Source organism: Zonotrichia albicollis, chromosome 10 (assembly GCF_047830755.1).
Source record: "Zonotrichia albicollis isolate bZonAlb1 chromosome 10, bZonAlb1.hap1, whole genome shotgun sequence".
NCBI classification, from domain to species: Eukaryota; Metazoa; Chordata; class Aves; order Passeriformes; family Passerellidae; genus Zonotrichia; species Zonotrichia albicollis.
This window is the reverse complement of record NC_133828.1, coordinates 24,094,942-24,112,221: the sequence shown is the minus strand read 5'-3', so window position 1 is coordinate 24,112,221 and position 17,280 is coordinate 24,094,942. Positions and strand designations below refer to the sequence as shown.

Sequence of the window (17,280 nt, the reverse complement as noted above, 5' to 3'; positions counted from 1 at the left end):
ATTACTGCATCCTATTTACTGCATACCTAGACAGTGCAATCAGAGTGATTTCATAATAAACAGGAAAGTATAAACAGAAGGGCAAACTAAAGATCATAATAAGTTGCAGATATATTGAAAATTATCATAAAAACAATCTGTTGCAAAGTATTGGTACAGCTGACTTACCAACTGGTGCTCTTGCTGTGACAAACTCAGTTGGTTTACTAGGTTTACTTGCTCCAGCTCTGTTCAGTGCATAAATTCTGAAAGTATACTCGAGACCTTCGATGAGACCCACACAAGGGTATTCCGTGGAGCGCACGGCAGTGTCATTAGCTTTCACCCACAGTAAACTGTTCCTTTCTTTGCGCTCAATGAGATACCCAGTGATTGGACTGCCTCCATCGCTATCTGGTCTATCCCAAGCAACAAAAATGCAGTCCTTATTGACCTTGGTGATACGTGCATTCTTTGGTTCACTGGGAACATCTAGAAAGGAATATGAAGATAGACATCAATTGTATGTTTTCTCAGTAGAAAGTTTAAATAGAGAAATGCTGCTATCAAAACTGGCATACCAAATGGGTATCTTGCGATCATCTTGTCAGAAGGAAGCGGCTCAGAAATCCCAAAACGATTTTCAGCACGAACACGGAACATATACTCTTCTCCAGGAATCAGTTTTCCAATTCTGCAGCTTGTCTTTGTGACAGAAGATAAAGCTGTTACCCAGTCTCCTCGGCTCACATCACATTTCTCAACTACATAGTTTGTAATGTTGCTGCCACCATCTTCAAGAGGTATGTGCCATGAAAGAGTGCAAGCATCAGCATCTATTTCAGAAATTTCAAATGGAGGCTGTGGTGGACCTGGTTTATCTGCATGAGAAAAGTATATTAAGAAAAAAGGGATGAAATAAAATGGCAACCACTGGAATATAGTAAAACCAGCTTTGCATAAAGCTGGACTGAAAAACAACCAAATGGAACATACCCATGACTGTCACTTTGATTTTCTGACTATCAGTACCAGAGCTATTTTCTGCAGTAAGAGTATAAAAATCAGTATCTTTTCTAGTCACATCCTTAATGATAAGAACAGAAGACTTTTCTGCTTTATGCACAGCAAGGCGACTGGATGTAACTACATCTTGATCTCCCTTCAGCCATTTACAGACTGGCTGAGGCTTCCCATATACATGAGCTTCAATTCTCAGTTTCTTTCCAGCTTTAATGTGAACATGATCAGGCATCAGAATCTTAGGTGGGACTGTAAAAAAAAAACCACACACAGAGGCAAATAAGTTCAACTTCTTTGACATATTAATTTAATTTTTCTTACTTTTTCATGTGAAACTTCTCTGCTTCTCTCTTAAGTGGAATCATCTGTATTAATGACTAGAAATTCTTTAATTTAGGTTCCACTTATGGACAACTTCAGTTTCTGCAGGTGACAATATCCGTTCCAGTCTTACTTCTGTATTACTGTACAGTTTATAAGAGAATATTTATGACTTTGGAGTGCCTTCATACACATTTATGTAGAGAATTGTGCACTATTAATGCACAAAATATAATTTCTCTTTTTATCTGAAACCTGTTGCTCACTTATTGCTGATCTTCTACAAGAAACATGGAGAAGATAACGCAAGTTCTTACTGAGATAAACCTGCTTGCACAGTCAGTCTTTCTGTATCTTTGAATTATTTTTCTCCTACTTCTTCTTTTGCACAAAATCAATTTTTTCCCAAAAGAAACCTGGCAGCATGTTTGGTGTACTTCCTTCCACTGGCTGGTTTTCATTCTCCTGTTCCTGTACCTCTCTCTTTTTCTTCCCATGTCCCAAATTAAGAAGATTCTACTCATCTTGCCCTTATCCTACATCTTTCTGTGCCTCAGGAACTCTGCCACCTTAAATAGGCCAACCTGTCCTCCATGATTTTTGTTTAATGTAAATATAAACCACTGATTTTCTCTTACATTAAAATAGGCCCATCTTTCCAATTTATCTCTCAAACTACTAGTCTGACACTTCTTCTCTTTCATTTAAACCTAATTGAAGATATTTTTAAATTTATTTATTTATTTATTTATTTATCCCTAATTTTTATCTTTCAGTTCCAATGGCAACTGTACCTGAAAAATTATTTAATAATTCTGACTTAGTGGTCAACTATCATTTTTTTCCTGACCTGTCAAAATATTCAGTGCAGTTAACCATAATCCTCTAGATAACTCTGTAAAGCAAACATCTTTCTTGACTCAAAAACCTGTATATCTCACTCATTTAATTATTGAAGCAGTATATTTCGTAGTATTCAAATTGTTACTTACTGAGTTGTTCTTTAATTTCATATTCTCCTGTAGCTTCTATTGGCAAACTTACTCCTACAGCATTTCTAGCTGCCACTCTAAAGTTGTACTTCTTTCCCTCTTTCAGACCAGCCACAACAATGGAGAGATCTTTAACGACTGAATACTCCATCCAGCGATCTGCTGGTTGATCGTGTTCTTTGTAGCTAACAATGTATCCGTCAATCTTAGAGCCTCCATCACGCAGTGGTGGCAGCCAGCCTAAAGTAGCACTATTCTTTGTAATTTCAGTAACTTCAAGTTTTCTTGGTGGATCAGGTTCACCTGATTTAAGGGGAAAAAAGGAACTCATTAAACACTGAATTTCCAAGACTTTCTTACTCTTGAATATTGGATGCTATCCATGCAAATTCAACAAGAACAATATATAAAAGATGGAAACTTGTAATAATTTCAAAGTTACTATATTCATTGATCATATTATTTGAAAGAAACTGATACAGACATACTTATGTTTATACTTGAGTAGTTAGCAGCATTGTTCCATTTAGAAGCACTAACTCAAAAAATGCAAAAATCTGTCAAAATTAGAGAAAAAGAAACAGAAAACATCCATGGAGGCAAACATAAAATCTACAGAAAGGCACACTTACTTAGAGGATCTGATGCTAGAACAGGTTTTGGTATGTCACTTGGAACACCTGATCCATATTCATTCACTGCTGTTACTCTGAAGTAATATTCATTTCCAGGCACAAGGTTTGCTATTTGGAAACTAGTTTTCTTCAGTTCTGCTGTGACTGTTGCCCATGTCTTCCTGTCAGCCTCCCGTTTCTGCAGGATGTAATGAGTCACTGGGCTACCCCCATCATTCTCTGGAGGTGCCCATGAAAGATGGCAGGACATCTTGGTGACATCTGAAACCTTGAAGTCTGACACAGGTCCAGGAGTATCTATGAAGAAATTTCAATTTATGTTAGTATTTTCTTCTTTAGTAAGTTAAAATTAAAGGGGATCAACTGCTGTCTACATGGAGGGGGTTAGTGTTAGGTGATACAATTATGCTCAAAAACTGTTGCATCTGAGGATAATAAATATTCCTGCAAGGAATATCCAAAATAGTTTTAGAATTGTCTTGAGGTATTTCTCTCATTACTTACCCAGAACTCTGACGTTCACAAATACAGCCTTTTCTCCAGCTGCATTAACAAGGGTCAATGAATATTTGCCAGAGTCATCACGTGTGGAATCGGGAATGACGCAGAAGGCCATAGTGTCAACGAGATCAACTTGTCCTTTTCTGATAACATTATCAATACCCATTCTCCTCCAGGTGACTTTTGGTGCTGGGCGACCCCTCACAATGGCAAAAAGTCTAATAGGGCATCCTGCTCTGACTGTGACTAACTTTCTCATGCTGGCATCCAGCTCAATCTCAGGAGGTTCTGAAAGACAAAGAAATAAAATGCAAAGTTTCGCACATTAAATAAAATAAACATAAAGAAAAAAAAAGTGTTGTATGTAAACACCCCAAAAGAAGATGGGAAAACCCACCAAGTATTTCTTTGGGAGACACAGCTTCTTTCAATTCTGCTGGTCGGCCAAGGCCAACCTGGTTTTGGGCAGAAACCCTGAACTCATATAATTGCTTCTCATCCAGGCTGGTAGCTGTGAATTCTGTATGAATAACTTGAGCAGCAACATTGCATCGTTTCCATCCTGCTTCAGGATCGGCACCCTCAACTTTTGGTCTCATTTCTACGACATATCCAATAATCGGAGCACCACCATCGTACACTGGTTTTCCCCAGCCAAGGGTTAAGGAAGTCTTTGTGCTATCAACCACTCTCAAGTTTGTGGGAGGACCAGGTGGTTCTGCAAGACAGAAAAAATTACAGGTTAGAACACAGCTGTACAGTTTAGCAATCTGTTAACATTGGAATAATACAGAAAAATACAGTGGGATTTTACCTATTGGGTCTTTGGCTATTACAGGTCTTGATGGCAAGCTTGGTTCTCCAAGTCCGACTTCATTTTCAGCACTGACGCGGAACTGGTATTCGTGACCAGGGAAGAGATTAGTAACCTTCTTGCGTCTCTCTGGGATTGGAGTTTTAGTAACAGGAACCCATCTTAGTGACCGCTTCTCTTTCTTCTCTAAAATGTATCCTGTAATTGATTTGCCACCATCATATTCTGGTGGATTCCAAACTACAGTCATCTCTTCTTTGCTGACTCTTGTGACATCTGGAGGGTCGGGGCGTCCAGGTCTATCATATTTCGTTTTTGCAATAATTGGATGTGTTTCTGTTGGTGGACCAGTGCCCATTTTATTCTCTGCACGCACTCTGAATATATATTCATTACCTTCAATGAGGCGTGTCACTTTGGCATAGTTTGTTAGGACAGAGGAAGAGAATGTAGACCAAACCATACGCTTGCTTTCACATTTTTCCAGGATGTAGTTCTGTATTTCACAACCACCATCATCTTCTGGAGGATCCCAAGTAACAGTACATCTATCACTTGAAATGTCAGTGACCTTCAAGTTTCGTACGGGACCTGGTTTATCCAAGACAATAACAGTAGCATATGCCACAAAGCTACCAGCTGCATTAGTTGCCGTAATCACATATTTCCCACCATCAGTGCGCCTTGATTTTGTGAGAACAAACTTAGACATGTCAGAAGTGTTTTCGATACTGACTCTTGGAGATCTGGTGAGATCTGTGGCATCTTTGTCTTTTGCCCATACAATTTCGGGCTGTGGTTTTCCTCTGACTCCAGCCTCAATTCTAATTGTGTCGCCTGCTTTCACAGTTAGAACCCCACTTAACTTCAAATCTAGCACTGGTTTCTGGAGATCTTCCTTCACAACAACTTCAGCTGTTTTTACCCAGTTACTTTCACCGGCCTCATTCTTAGTTTGAACTCGGAATTGGTAAATTTTATTTTCCACACATTTATCTACCATGTAGTGTGTTTCCTTAATGCTGCCTTTGTGAACTCTTTCCCATTCATCTGAATCTTTCAGTTTTCTCTCAACATGGTAACTTAAATTGGGACTTCCACCATCATAATCTGGCCTTCTCCATTTCAGGTATACAAATGTCTTTCCTTTCTCTGCAATGTGAAGATTTTCTGGCTCTCCAGGCTTGTCAATAGGATTGATAGCAAGGATAGGAGTCTTGGTCTCAATGCAAGGACCTGGACCTATTTTGTTCTCTGCACAAACTCTGAAGAAGTATTCACGGTTCTCTACAAGATTTGCCTTTACCAATCGCTTAGTAATATCAGAGGAGACAATTGACCATCCCCTCTGATTCGGCTGACGGTATTCTACTATGTAATTTGTAATTTCAGAGCCACCATTATCCACTGGACTCTCCCAAGAGATCATACAAGAGTCTTTTGTGACATAGCTTATTTTCAGGTTCTGACATGGTCCAGGTCTGTCAAGTACATTAACAATAGCAAAAGCTTGAGCCTGTCCACAGCTGTTTTTAGCTGCTATTATATATTTGCCATGATCAGATCTTTTGGCTTCTTTCACTTGCAGTTCAACATTAGGTAGATCATGAAGTATTTCAACATGCTTTTCTTGGACTAGTACTTTGCCATCTTTAGACCATGTTATTTCAGGATCTGGTCTGCCTTTTACCTTACCAGTAATACGTATTGTTTGACCTACTCGGACAGTAATTAAGTCTCGACAGGTCACATCTAGGCTTATTTCTGGTGGAGAAAGAATATCTTTTGCAAGTACAGTTTCTGGTAGTTCTCTTGGTTCTCCTTCTCCCACGATGTTAACAGCTTTTATTCGGAATTTATATTCATTTCCTTCTATTAATCCAGGTACTCTGAAAGCACACTGTCTAATGAGTTCATCCTTATTAATCCTATTCCATTGTGTAGTTCCACTTTTCTGACATTCCACAATGTATCCCAGAATCGGGCTGCCACCATCCTTGAGGGGCTTTGTCCACACAAGATCAGCTGATTCTTTAGTTTTGTCTTTTAATTTTGGATTTATAGGTGGTCCAGGAGGAGTGATAGGACGTGATGCTTTTATTGGATCAGAGCTTGGAGATGGTTTGCTTAAGCCCACCATGTTTTCTGCAAAAACTCTGAATTCATATGTGTTGCCTTCAAAAAGACCGGTGACTCTGTATTTCATATCAAGTATAGGTGTCTTATTGACACGCACCCATTTACCAGATGCTTCCCGACGTTCGAGTATATAACCAGTTATTGGAGTTCCACCATCAGATTTTGGTAGGGTCCAAGACACTGTTGCAGCATTTTCTGTAATATCATAAACCATTGGTTTACCAGGTGGGGATGGCGGATCAAACATGTATTTAGCAACTGTTGGTTCTGAATCCAGAGGTGCACCAATGCCTATCTTATTTTCTGCACGGACACGGAAAATATATTCACAGCCTTTCTGCAGTCGTGGAACTTTAATTTTTGTGTGACTTGTTCCAGAGCTAACCACTCCCCAAGTTTCTTTCTTCGATTGACGCTTCTCGACAATATAATTTATTATAGGACTCCCACCATCATCTTTAGGAGGGCGCCAAGAAATAACCATATATTCTGGTGTTACTTCAAGAATATTAATAGGACCAGTTGGTGGGCCTGGAACATCCAAAACTGTAAGGTGCAGAGCCACGGTTTTGCTGCCAGCTGCATTAGATACTGTGAGTAGATATTCTCCTGTATCTTTTCTTACACAGTCTTTGATAGTAAGCACAGTTGAGTAATTGTCGGTCTCAATCTTATATTTGCCATCTGGTTTAATTTCAGTGTCATCAGTAACCCATTTTGCTGTGGGAACTGGCACACCTCTCATAATCGCTGGAAGGCGCACTGTGGTGCCAGCTTTAACAACAAGACCTTCAATTAACTTCACATCTAGATCCACAGATGGAGGTACTGAAATTAGAGAAAAATGGAAATAAATTTCTCAGGGCAAATGCTTGTAGAAAAAGAGAAAAAAAATCAGTGAAAAAACATAAAAAACCAAAAATTACCTAGTTTTTCTTGACACTCAATTGGTATAGTTGTATCTGGAAGGCTAAGACCAACAATGTTTTGAGCTCTCACACGGAATTTGTATGTTTTTCCTTTCTGTAGGCCTGTAACAACACAGTCTAGCATAGGGACTGTCTGGAACTTTGTCCATTCATCTGCACCATCTTCTTGATATTCCACTAAATACCCAGTTATCTCAGCACCACCATCACGATCTGGTCGATTCCAAACAAGGGAAACTTCAGTCTTGTCAACGTCAACATGATGCAGATTCTTTGGTGGCCCTGGAGGATCTTTTAAAACACAACACCAAAATGGTTACTAGGTAAACCATGAAAAATCTATGGTACCAGTGTATCATGTTCATACCAACAGGAAAACCTCAAAATTACCAAATCCCATATTAAAAAAAAAATCAAACCATATAACTGAAAAACACTTACGCAGCGGATCTATAGCTTTGATAGGCTTAAGTGTTTCCACATATGGACCTCTACCATACTGATTCTCAGCTGCAACCCGGAAGAGATACTGAGTGCCTTCCATCAGATATTTAGCCATATGACTGCGTTTCTTGGAGGATGATGAGATGGCTACCCACTGTGCAGAAGCTACATCTTTCCTCTCCACCACATAGTTGGTAATCACAGAGCCACCATCATCTTCTGGTTCCATCCAAGTGAGATAGCATGAGTCGCTTCTAACATCACTGACATTCAGATTTCTGGGTGGACCAGGCTTATCTAACATTGATAAAAATATAATCTGTTATTTATTTGGTAACCAAACCAGTTTCTTAAAATCTTAGTAAATTATAAGATAAACTATATTATATTTTATGAAGTTTTTAGTCATTTTTCTATTTTTTATATTTACATAAAATAAAAATATAACTTGGTTTATAACTTGGTTTACAGATAATTTCCAGAAACTTCTTTACTTCCTAATCTTCAATTATAAAGCAAAAAGATGTTGTATAAAGGGAAGACAAAAAGATTACCTAAGACCACAACTTTTACTGAAACAGTCTTTGAACCAGCTGGATTTTCAACTGTCAGGGAGTACATTCCACCATCTTCATGGACAGTGTTACGGATTTCAAGCTTGCTGCCAACTCCTGTAACTTCAATATCAGCCTTGGGTGAGACCTCATGATCTTCCTTCTTCCAAGTAACTTTTGGGAATGGAACACCTTTAATAACAGCACTAAGTCTCAGGGTATCACCAGCTTTTACATGCTGTTCGCGGGCCATATTAGCATCAAGTATTAACTCAGGAGGTTCTGGAATCAAAAATATGAGTTTTACAAAATGAGGAAAAAAAAAGGTCTGTTCTTAGGTTAACTTATCTGATTTTCTTAAACTCACCAAGCCTGTCCTTTACTTCTACTGGATCAGGAACATGCGCTGGATCAGATTCACCTGCTGCATTGACTGCCTTGACCCTGAATTTATAGGTTAATCCCTCAGTAAGACCAGTGACTTTGTAGTTTGTTTCAGGACAAGAATCTGCTGTAAGATTAGCCTGTTTCCATTCCTCATCTCCAACTTTCTGAAACTCTATAAGGTAGCCAATTATCTTGCCATTTCCATCATGGCGTGGTGGTTGCCAAGATAAATCAACTGAATTTTTAGTTTTATCTACTGCTTCTGGATTAACAGGTGGACTTGGTTTTGCTGTTATAAAAAAAAAAACCAATAAAGAAATGGGAGAGAAAAAAAAGAAACTATTAGAATAATTTTTAAACTGAAACTGAGTGCATTAAAAATTCAATGAGAAATGAAATGTGATACTTTACCGATTGGATCTCTAGCGAAAATTGGCTTTGATGGTGGACTAGGATCGCCAACACCAATTTCATTTTCTGCTGAAACACGGAATTCATACTGACAACCTTCAAGGAGATCAGGTACTTTGAACTTTGTACCAGGGAAAATTGGGTCTTTGGTAGCTTTGACCCATCTTGTAGCCATTGTTTCCTTCTTTTCTACAATGTAGTTTGTTATTGGCTTGCCTCCATCATATGGTTTGTTCCAAACCACTACTGCAGAGTCTTTGGTTACATCCTTAATGATTGGTTGCTCAGGTGCATCAGGAACACCTGGGGTGAGAAGAAAAAAAGAGTGTATGAGCATTACAAACAGAATAAAGATTGGAGTATCTAAATAAAATTGAAAACTAAAAGCTTACGGAAACGGTCCTTGGCTTTCATCTCATCAGAGATGAGAGGATCACTTATGCCATAAAGATTTTCAGCATAAATTCGAATTTGATATTCTCTTCCTTCAAGCAGCTTGGGAATTTTGCATGTTGTCTTCACTGTGGCAGACGTAACTGGCATCCACAAGTCTTTGTGTGTATCCTTCTTCTCAATTATGTAATTAGTAATTTCACTGCCTCCATCATCTAATGGAGGTTTCCAGGAGACAACCATATGATCTTTAAAGACTTCATCAAATATAACTGGGCCCACTGGAGGTGATGGGCGATCTGTTTAAGAAAAAATAAAGCATATCCATGCTTTTTTATGAACTTCACAAAACAACATAGATTAAACGCTGTCAATACAGTAAATACAGTATAAAATTAGAAACTTGACAGCACAGTTATAATAAGGAATCAAGACTTCAGGGCTATTCCTCTGTAATACATGTTTGACATACTGCAATTAATTCTGTAATGCTTAGAAAGTATTTGGTGATTAACATTTTCTACAGTGTTGAAATTCTCTAAATGCATGTAGAGAGATTAAATTATTCATGCTGAATAAACAAATTCAGAGTTAAATATGTGCTTAAAATAAATAGATAACTTTTTAGTATAACTGAGAAAGCAGTAAATTGAATTATTGTAATAAAGAGCACATTTCAATACTTAAATTTTTAAAAAATCAATTAATTCTAATCACTAATAAAAATCACATACAATATTGTTGTTCAGTAAAACCTACCAACGACATGAACTTGACAAAATCCTTTTCTTGATCCTGTGCTGTTCTCTACAGTAACACAATATCTGCCTGTGTCTTCACGGACAGATTTTACTATTCCCAAACAAAGAGTTGTAGGAGTTGTCTTAATCTTTATTCTGTCATCGTCTTTCACAACAATATCATCCTTTAGCCAAGTAACCTTTGGTGCAGGTTTGCCTGAGTAGCGTCCAGTCAAGCTGAAAGCTTCACCAACTCGGACAATAAGCTTGTCTCTAAAGTCAAGGTCAAGTGTGGGAGGAGCTGAGACACAAAATACACAAAGCCCACAAATGTCAGCAATATTAATATGAAAAATTAAGGAATCAGTAAATCTAATTACTATTTTCAAAAGAAATATGAAAAAGAAACATACCAATTTCATCCTTGCACGTGATTGGTTTAGTGCAAAATGATGGCTTGCCTTGCCCCACAATATTGCAAGCACTCACACGAAACTCATAGGTGTCACCTTCTTTCAAGCCTTCTACAGTGAATTTCCTATCAAGCATTTTCTCCTTTGTAACTTTGTGGAATTTGTCTTTTCCAATGAGGCGGCTCTCTAGAACATACATGGTGATATCTGAGCCTCCATTATATTTTGGAGGGTTCCAAGTTAGTGTAACAGAGTTCTTGGTAACTGCTTTTACTTCCAGGTCTTCTGGACGGTCAGGAACAGCTGTGAATAAAGTAAAAATAAGGTTGATTCATTTTTCCTTATATTCAGAATCTTCCTGTGTATTAATCTCATATGACAGTTATCCAAACCAAAAATATTCTTACTTATTGGATCTCTAATGAGAATCTCTTTTGTTGTTTCTGTGAAAGGACCCATGCCAATTATATTCTCAGCTGCAATTCTGAAAAAGTAGGCTTTCCCTTGAATAAGTCCCTGAACAGTAGCATTCTGTCTTGTAACTGTGTAGGTCACTGGAGTCCAAGCTCTGTGGTCAGATTCCCGTTTTTCAATTATATAGTTGGTAATAGGAGAACCACCATCATCTTCTGGAGTAAACCATGACAATTTACAAGAGTCATTAGTTAGATTCTCTGTAAGGAGTGGCATTCCAACTGGGCCTGGCACATCTGGAAGCAAAGAAAAAAATGGAGTATTGAAACATACATGCTGAATCTTAGTAAACTGTACTTGTTCACAAGCACTGAAGCTGCTATTTACCTAGCACATCAACAATAATTGTCTTCTTCCTCTCACCACCATCATTTTTAGCAAGAAGGGTGTATAAACCCTGGTGACTCCTTTTGCAGTTCCTGATGACTAAAGAAGAACTAATAGCTGTTTCTTCAATTTTGGCTTCTTCTGGCAAAGCTTGCTCATCCCTGCTCCAACTCACTGTTGGAGGTGGTTTTCCTGAGACATATGCTATGATCCGAATTACTCCTCCAGCATGAACAACAATTCTGTCCCTGACACTTGCATCCAAATTAATATCAGGAGCCACTGAGGGGAGAGAAAAAAAAAAGTCAATTATTTCCTTTTCTTACTTTGAGTTAGAGATACTAAGAATGTAAATCAAAATGATAAATACCAATTCTGTCCTTCATTTCAATAATGTCTGTAACTTCTCCAGGCTCTCCGATGCCAGCAGCATTTACTGCTCTAACTCTAAATTTATAAAAACAACCTTCTTTTAATCCTGTCACAACGAACTTGGTTCCTCTAATTTCTCTGTCTTTTACCTGGAAAAAAACCATTGTAATCAGCAAACATCAAGATACCATCAATTTCTTTACAGAGTTTGAAACAAATCTGACATTAGATATCATTTCAGATTTACAAGCAGATGAAAGTATTAAGTGTACATGGATGTACATGGATCTAGCCAACAGAATTCTTTAGTATTTTTAAAAGAAATATATCTCATGGACCTACAAGCTATTCTAAAGATTTGTCTTTTTTCTAACATATTCTAATATAGAAGGTTGTTAGGATTATCTATTAAGCAATTACAATAGTCTGGTATCAGAAGAATTACATATATTTTTGGACACATAAACTCATGTAAATGAGAAAAACAAAAAAAAAGGAATTAATTTATTTTCTTTTCAAAATCCAATATAAAGTCTCTTTACCTCGAAACAGTATAGGAAATGTGGGTTTTACTTAAAATGAACCCACGTATTTATGGAGATACAAAAAATAGCCAAGGTGTGCACCAGTTAAATTTTCTGTAATGCACTATTTAAAAAAAATTAGAAAAATGTAGAAATATAGTAGTTGTAAACACTTTGACATTGTCTGATACCAGTGAGGTTTACTTTTCTGACAGTTCTAACTTGGTCTTCTGTATTTTTTAATCACATATTACCTACATATTTTCCGACATCTTGAAATAAAAATTGAAAAATTCTACTTCTAGTATTTTCAAAGTTAACTTCCTGTTGAGGAAGGACAAGCTTGGTCTGGTATTTTAAACGTCTGAAGATAATTATGGTACAAACTTTTAGAAAATAACTTGAATAGCAAAAATTTTTCAAGAATTTTTTCTGGAGCAATTCATATTGATATATACAGAGAGAAGAAGTGCTGATTCTGTAATTGTTTTCCACCTACCCGTTCCCATTCTTCCTTTCCTTCCTCTTTAAACTCCACAATGTAGCCAGTGACTCTAGAACCACCATCCTTTACTGGTGGAGTCCACTCCAAGTCTACAGAAGACTTTGTCCAATCAGTAACTTTTGGTATAGGAGGGCCAGGTGGGGCTGAAAAATATCATCATACAGCATAAAAATGTGTTATGCGATCTTATTTGAATACTTTCAAATTTAAAAAAAAAAAAGTAAAATATTTACCAATAGGATCTCTAGCAAGTGCTGGATCAGATGGCATGCTTGGTGGGCCAACACCAGCCGCGTTGATAGCTGACACACGGAACTGATACTCAGAGCCTTCAATAAGGCCTGTAACTTTGTATGAAACCCCCAGTGTCATAGGCTTGATAGGATCTCGGTTAACCCTGGTCCATCTCTTTCCAGTGGTCTCTTTGCGCTCCAACCAGTAACCAGTAATAGGAGAGCCACCATCATGTTCTGGTTCTTCCCAGTTTACTGTCATTGAGTCACGTGTTATACTGCTAACTGTTGGCTTGTCAGGAGGTCCAGGCACAGCTGAGGGAAAAAAATTCACACAGAGCTTGTAAAAAATATGTTAAAAATACATAGAAATAGCTGGAGTGCAGAAGAGCTATGCACTCACATAGTCACCATTGCACTACGCAGTTAGCCATTTGCACAAGATTTCTTTCCTCATTCAGTTTCTCACCCCTATTCAGGTACATATAATTCTGTGAAAAATGAAACATCTTTCCTCCAGAAAAAAATTTTTCCTAGCCTTTCTGGATCACTACCTCATTTTAGTGCTCAGCTTAACACTTGCTGTTTAAAGCACCATTTTCTCTTGCCAATCTAACATTCCTCCTAGGTCTGAGCTTTCCTGTACAATTTATCTTTCAAAACTGAAGGTAGGAAATTGATTCTTTCTGGTCCAAGACATTAATAATATCTCAAACACAATAGAATAACTTGAATCTTATCAAATAAACATTTACTTGTGTATTTAAGCATTAAAAATATTGAGATTGTACTTTATTATGACACAAAGAGGGAGAAAAATATTTTAATTGCCACACATCTTTTTAAGAACCAGGTACTACTGCTAAAAATCTTCAAGTTATTCTAGAAAACTTAGTCAAGAGAGAAAACAGTAGTGGCATTTAACAGATGCTGTATGCATAGAAGCATATGGAAGCAACTGACATAACTTGAAAGCTTATTTCTACTTACTGAAAAGGTTTCGTGCTGTTTCTGGCTCACTGTCCAAAGGTTCTCCAATACCGTATTTGTTTTGTGCCATAATGCGGAACACATATTCATGGCCTTCCATCAGCTTGGGAACAGTGAATATGCATTCCTTGGGTTCATTAGTAACAGCCACCCATGTCTTCCTATTTGCTTCTTTTTTCTCTATAACATAGTTTGTAATCTTAGAACCACCATCATCTAATGGAGGAAGCCATGATATTGTCATTTTATCAGCCAAAATGGATTCAAATTTAATAGGTCCTACTGGAGGTCCAGGACGACCTACAAGATACATTTTAAGAAAGAAGAATTAATCAAGTATCAGATGCATGACATCAGTTAATGTAATTGTAAAAGTTCCTGATATGTACCCAGAACATTCAGCCGCATCTCCTTTGAAGCAGTTCCCAGGTCATTTACAGCTGTGATAGTATATAGGCCTGTATCATTTCTGCGAGACTGTTGGATCACTAAAGTGCAAGTATTTTCATCAACAATCTTGTTGACATGTTGATCATACACCACTGGTGATTTCTCATCTGGTTTCTTTGGAGGAGCTTTTAGCCATGTTAATGTGGGGAAGGGTACACCCTTTATCTTTGCCACAATTTTAACATCTGTTCCTTCTTCAACTTCCATAAATTCTTTCAGCTCAATAGATGGTGGACCTACAACAAAATGTTGAAAAAGTAGTATACAAAAATATTTCATAATTTTAAAATGGAATTTGTATTTACTACTATCTCTACTTACATGTCTGGTCTTTTACAACAAGTGGGCCAACAGTGGCTGAAGGTCTGCTAGGACCTGCTATATTTACAGCTTTGACTCTGAATTCGTATTCTCCACCTTCTACAAGATCCTCAACAGTAAACTTAGTTTCTTCCACATCACGTCTGTTGCATTGCTTCCAAGACTCTTTCACTTCTCCAGTACGATCCCAGCGGAGACATTCAACATTATAATGTGTAACAGGAGCTCCACCATCATTCTTTGGTGGCTTCCATGTCAGGCTCACTGTGTTCTTGGTTACAAGGCCAATCCTCAGTTTAATAGGTGGATCAGGAGGATCTTCACAAACAAAACAGAAGAGTGAATAAATCCACCATGCAGTACCATGTGGTTTAAAGGATTTGTTTGACTTTAACTTTACTTACGGATTGGATCCCTGGCTGTGGTCCGCTGGATGGTTTCTGCAGGAGGCCCAACTCCAAAACGGTTTTCTGCACGCACCCGGAAGAAATACTCTTGGCCAGTTATGAGATCAGGTACCACAAAGGAAGTACTGCCACAGTTTGGATTGACTTTAGTCCAGGCCTTCCCATCAATATTTCTCTTCTCTATAACATAGCCTCTGATTCTATCTCCACCATCATCATCTGGCATCTTCCATGAGAGTTTACAACTACCTCTCGTGATATCACTTACTTTAAGGTCTTTTGGTGGACCAGGGACATCTGTTAAGATAAAAGCACAACAGACAAAATTTTACATAAGTATGTAGAAAAATAAGACTAAATCCTAACATTTGGATACTTCAATATATGCAAGCCATACCAAGAACATTGACTCTGACATGCACTGTCTTTTGTCCTGCTTTATTCTTTGCTGTAATACTGTATCGTCCGGAGTGACTTCTGTTGCAGTCAGGGATGATAACCTCTGAACGCGTATCAGTTGCTTCCACCTGCGTATTATAAGAGCAAAAAGCATATTAATAGAGCAAACTTGAATATTTATGTCTCAAAAATGCAACAATACTGAGGTTAAAAATATGGCTTGCTTTACCTTTGCTTCTTCAGGTACATTATGACCTCCCTCCTATAAACAAATAGAAATAATACAAATGTAAAAGGGAATAGGCTTAAACGCCTAGAAAGAGGTGTAGGAAAAAAACCTACTGCTTTTACTAACCTTTGCTGCTGTTTTTGCCTTTCCTTCATACTCCCAAAATGTTTTTGGAACTGGACGACCCTTGATAATAGCTGGGATTTTAATTGTTGTGCCAGCACGACAAGACAGCAAATCCTGTGCTCCAAGATCAAGGAAGATTTCTGGTTCCTCTGCAAAAAAATTTAAATACATAAATTTTAAGAGCTACTGAAAGCAAAATTCCATCATCACTGAGCTGAAATCCCCCAGAAACGTGGAATGCATGTTCACGTGAGAAAGGCTGGACATACAAAAAGGAAACTGGGAAGTATGCAAATAGAAAAACTCATTGCTGTAAGTTTTTCATAAAATAAACAGTATTTCATTAGTATGTCTGTAGATGCTCGTCAGTTTCCTGATGGAGAACCCCCTGGCAATAGACATAATAATGAAACTTTCAAAGATGTGGGTCAATCTTTTGCTATATTCTTGTATAAATGTTTATTCTGTTTTGACTTTGGCTTGCTTGTTATCCTTTTTGAACATTCATAGCAGTAAGTAGCATTTGCATAAAAATATCTAAATTAGTTCTTGGAACTCTTACCTAGAATATCTTGGACAGGTATCTCTGATGTTGCAGGACTTGGTTCTGATTCTCCAGCAGCATTTACAGCTTTCACCCTAAATCGGTATTTTCTGAGCTCTTTCAAGTTGGGAATAACACATTCACAAGTAGGAAAGAGTTTGTCTCCTTCATTCACCTTCTTCCAATCAGTACTACCCTCATCTTGCATTTCAACAATATATCCTTTTATAGGACTCCCACCATCCTTTTGAGGAGGCTTCCATGCAAGTGCTACAGATGATTTGGTTTTGTCTTTGACCTCTGGGCATGATGGTGGACCAGGCACAACTGGTAAAACAAAAGCAAGTAAAAATTACTCTGGTGTTAGTGTGTTCTTATATTTTTCTGGATAGGTTTCTAAAAGAATGCAAGTATTTTCATTTCTTTACCTGTATATAGAGTATAAATCCTAGAATGTGCATACTAATTATATATATCCCCTATGTTAGCAAGGGATACTTAAGGTACAAGGCAGAAGTTTATTTGGCAATGCCTACACTGGTATTGTTACAGTATTAGGTACATAAAAGAGGCAAAAAGTTAAAAATTAAAGCTAATTATATTTAAAATTTTAAAATCAGAAACTTTGTGTCAATATATTCTCTTAGGTTTAATGCAAACAAAACCTTTGATTAATGTTAGTACATTAATACTTCCTTATTAAT

General features: G+C 37.6%; 1 protein-coding gene across 29 annotated transcripts in view; it reads right to left on the bottom strand.

Moving 5' to 3' along the window:
- Window positions 1-17,280, bottom strand: part of TTN (titin) — a 238,208-nt gene that overhangs the window by 52,770 nt on the left and 168,158 nt on the right. For all 29 annotated transcript variants that reach the window (XM_074548385.1, XM_074548386.1, XM_074548390.1 and 26 more), the window contains 29 exons: window positions 16,595-16,903; window positions 16,033-16,181; window positions 15,907-15,939; window positions 15,676-15,805; window positions 15,276-15,575; window positions 14,872-15,189; window positions 14,490-14,786; window positions 14,101-14,400; window positions 13,111-13,425; window positions 12,872-13,020; window positions 11,847-11,997; window positions 11,477-11,758; window positions 11,083-11,385; window positions 10,676-10,978; window positions 10,282-10,563; window positions 9,522-9,821; window positions 9,130-9,432; window positions 8,699-9,007; window positions 8,332-8,613; window positions 7,775-8,074; window positions 7,331-7,624; window positions 4,266-7,232; window positions 3,849-4,169; window positions 3,455-3,739; window positions 2,948-3,247; window positions 2,316-2,618; window positions 976-1,251; window positions 561-860; window positions 169-471 (listed from right to left, as the gene is read on the bottom strand). In XM_074548385.1, coding sequence (XP_074404486.1) covers window positions 169-471; window positions 561-860; window positions 976-1,251; window positions 2,316-2,618; window positions 2,948-3,247; window positions 3,455-3,739; window positions 3,849-4,169; window positions 4,266-7,232; window positions 7,331-7,624; window positions 7,775-8,074; window positions 8,332-8,613; window positions 8,699-9,007; window positions 9,130-9,432; window positions 9,522-9,821; window positions 10,282-10,563; window positions 10,676-10,978; window positions 11,083-11,385; window positions 11,477-11,758; window positions 11,847-11,997; window positions 12,872-13,020; window positions 13,111-13,425; window positions 14,101-14,400; window positions 14,490-14,786; window positions 14,872-15,189; window positions 15,276-15,575; window positions 15,676-15,805; window positions 15,907-15,939; window positions 16,033-16,181; window positions 16,595-16,903 — 10,464 coding nt within the window. The remainder of the gene's footprint in view (window positions 1-168; window positions 472-560; window positions 861-975; window positions 1,252-2,315; window positions 2,619-2,947; window positions 3,248-3,454; window positions 3,740-3,848; window positions 4,170-4,265; window positions 7,233-7,330; window positions 7,625-7,774; window positions 8,075-8,331; window positions 8,614-8,698; window positions 9,008-9,129; window positions 9,433-9,521; window positions 9,822-10,281; window positions 10,564-10,675; window positions 10,979-11,082; window positions 11,386-11,476; window positions 11,759-11,846; window positions 11,998-12,871; window positions 13,021-13,110; window positions 13,426-14,100; window positions 14,401-14,489; window positions 14,787-14,871; window positions 15,190-15,275; window positions 15,576-15,675; window positions 15,806-15,906; window positions 15,940-16,032; window positions 16,182-16,594; window positions 16,904-17,280) is intronic.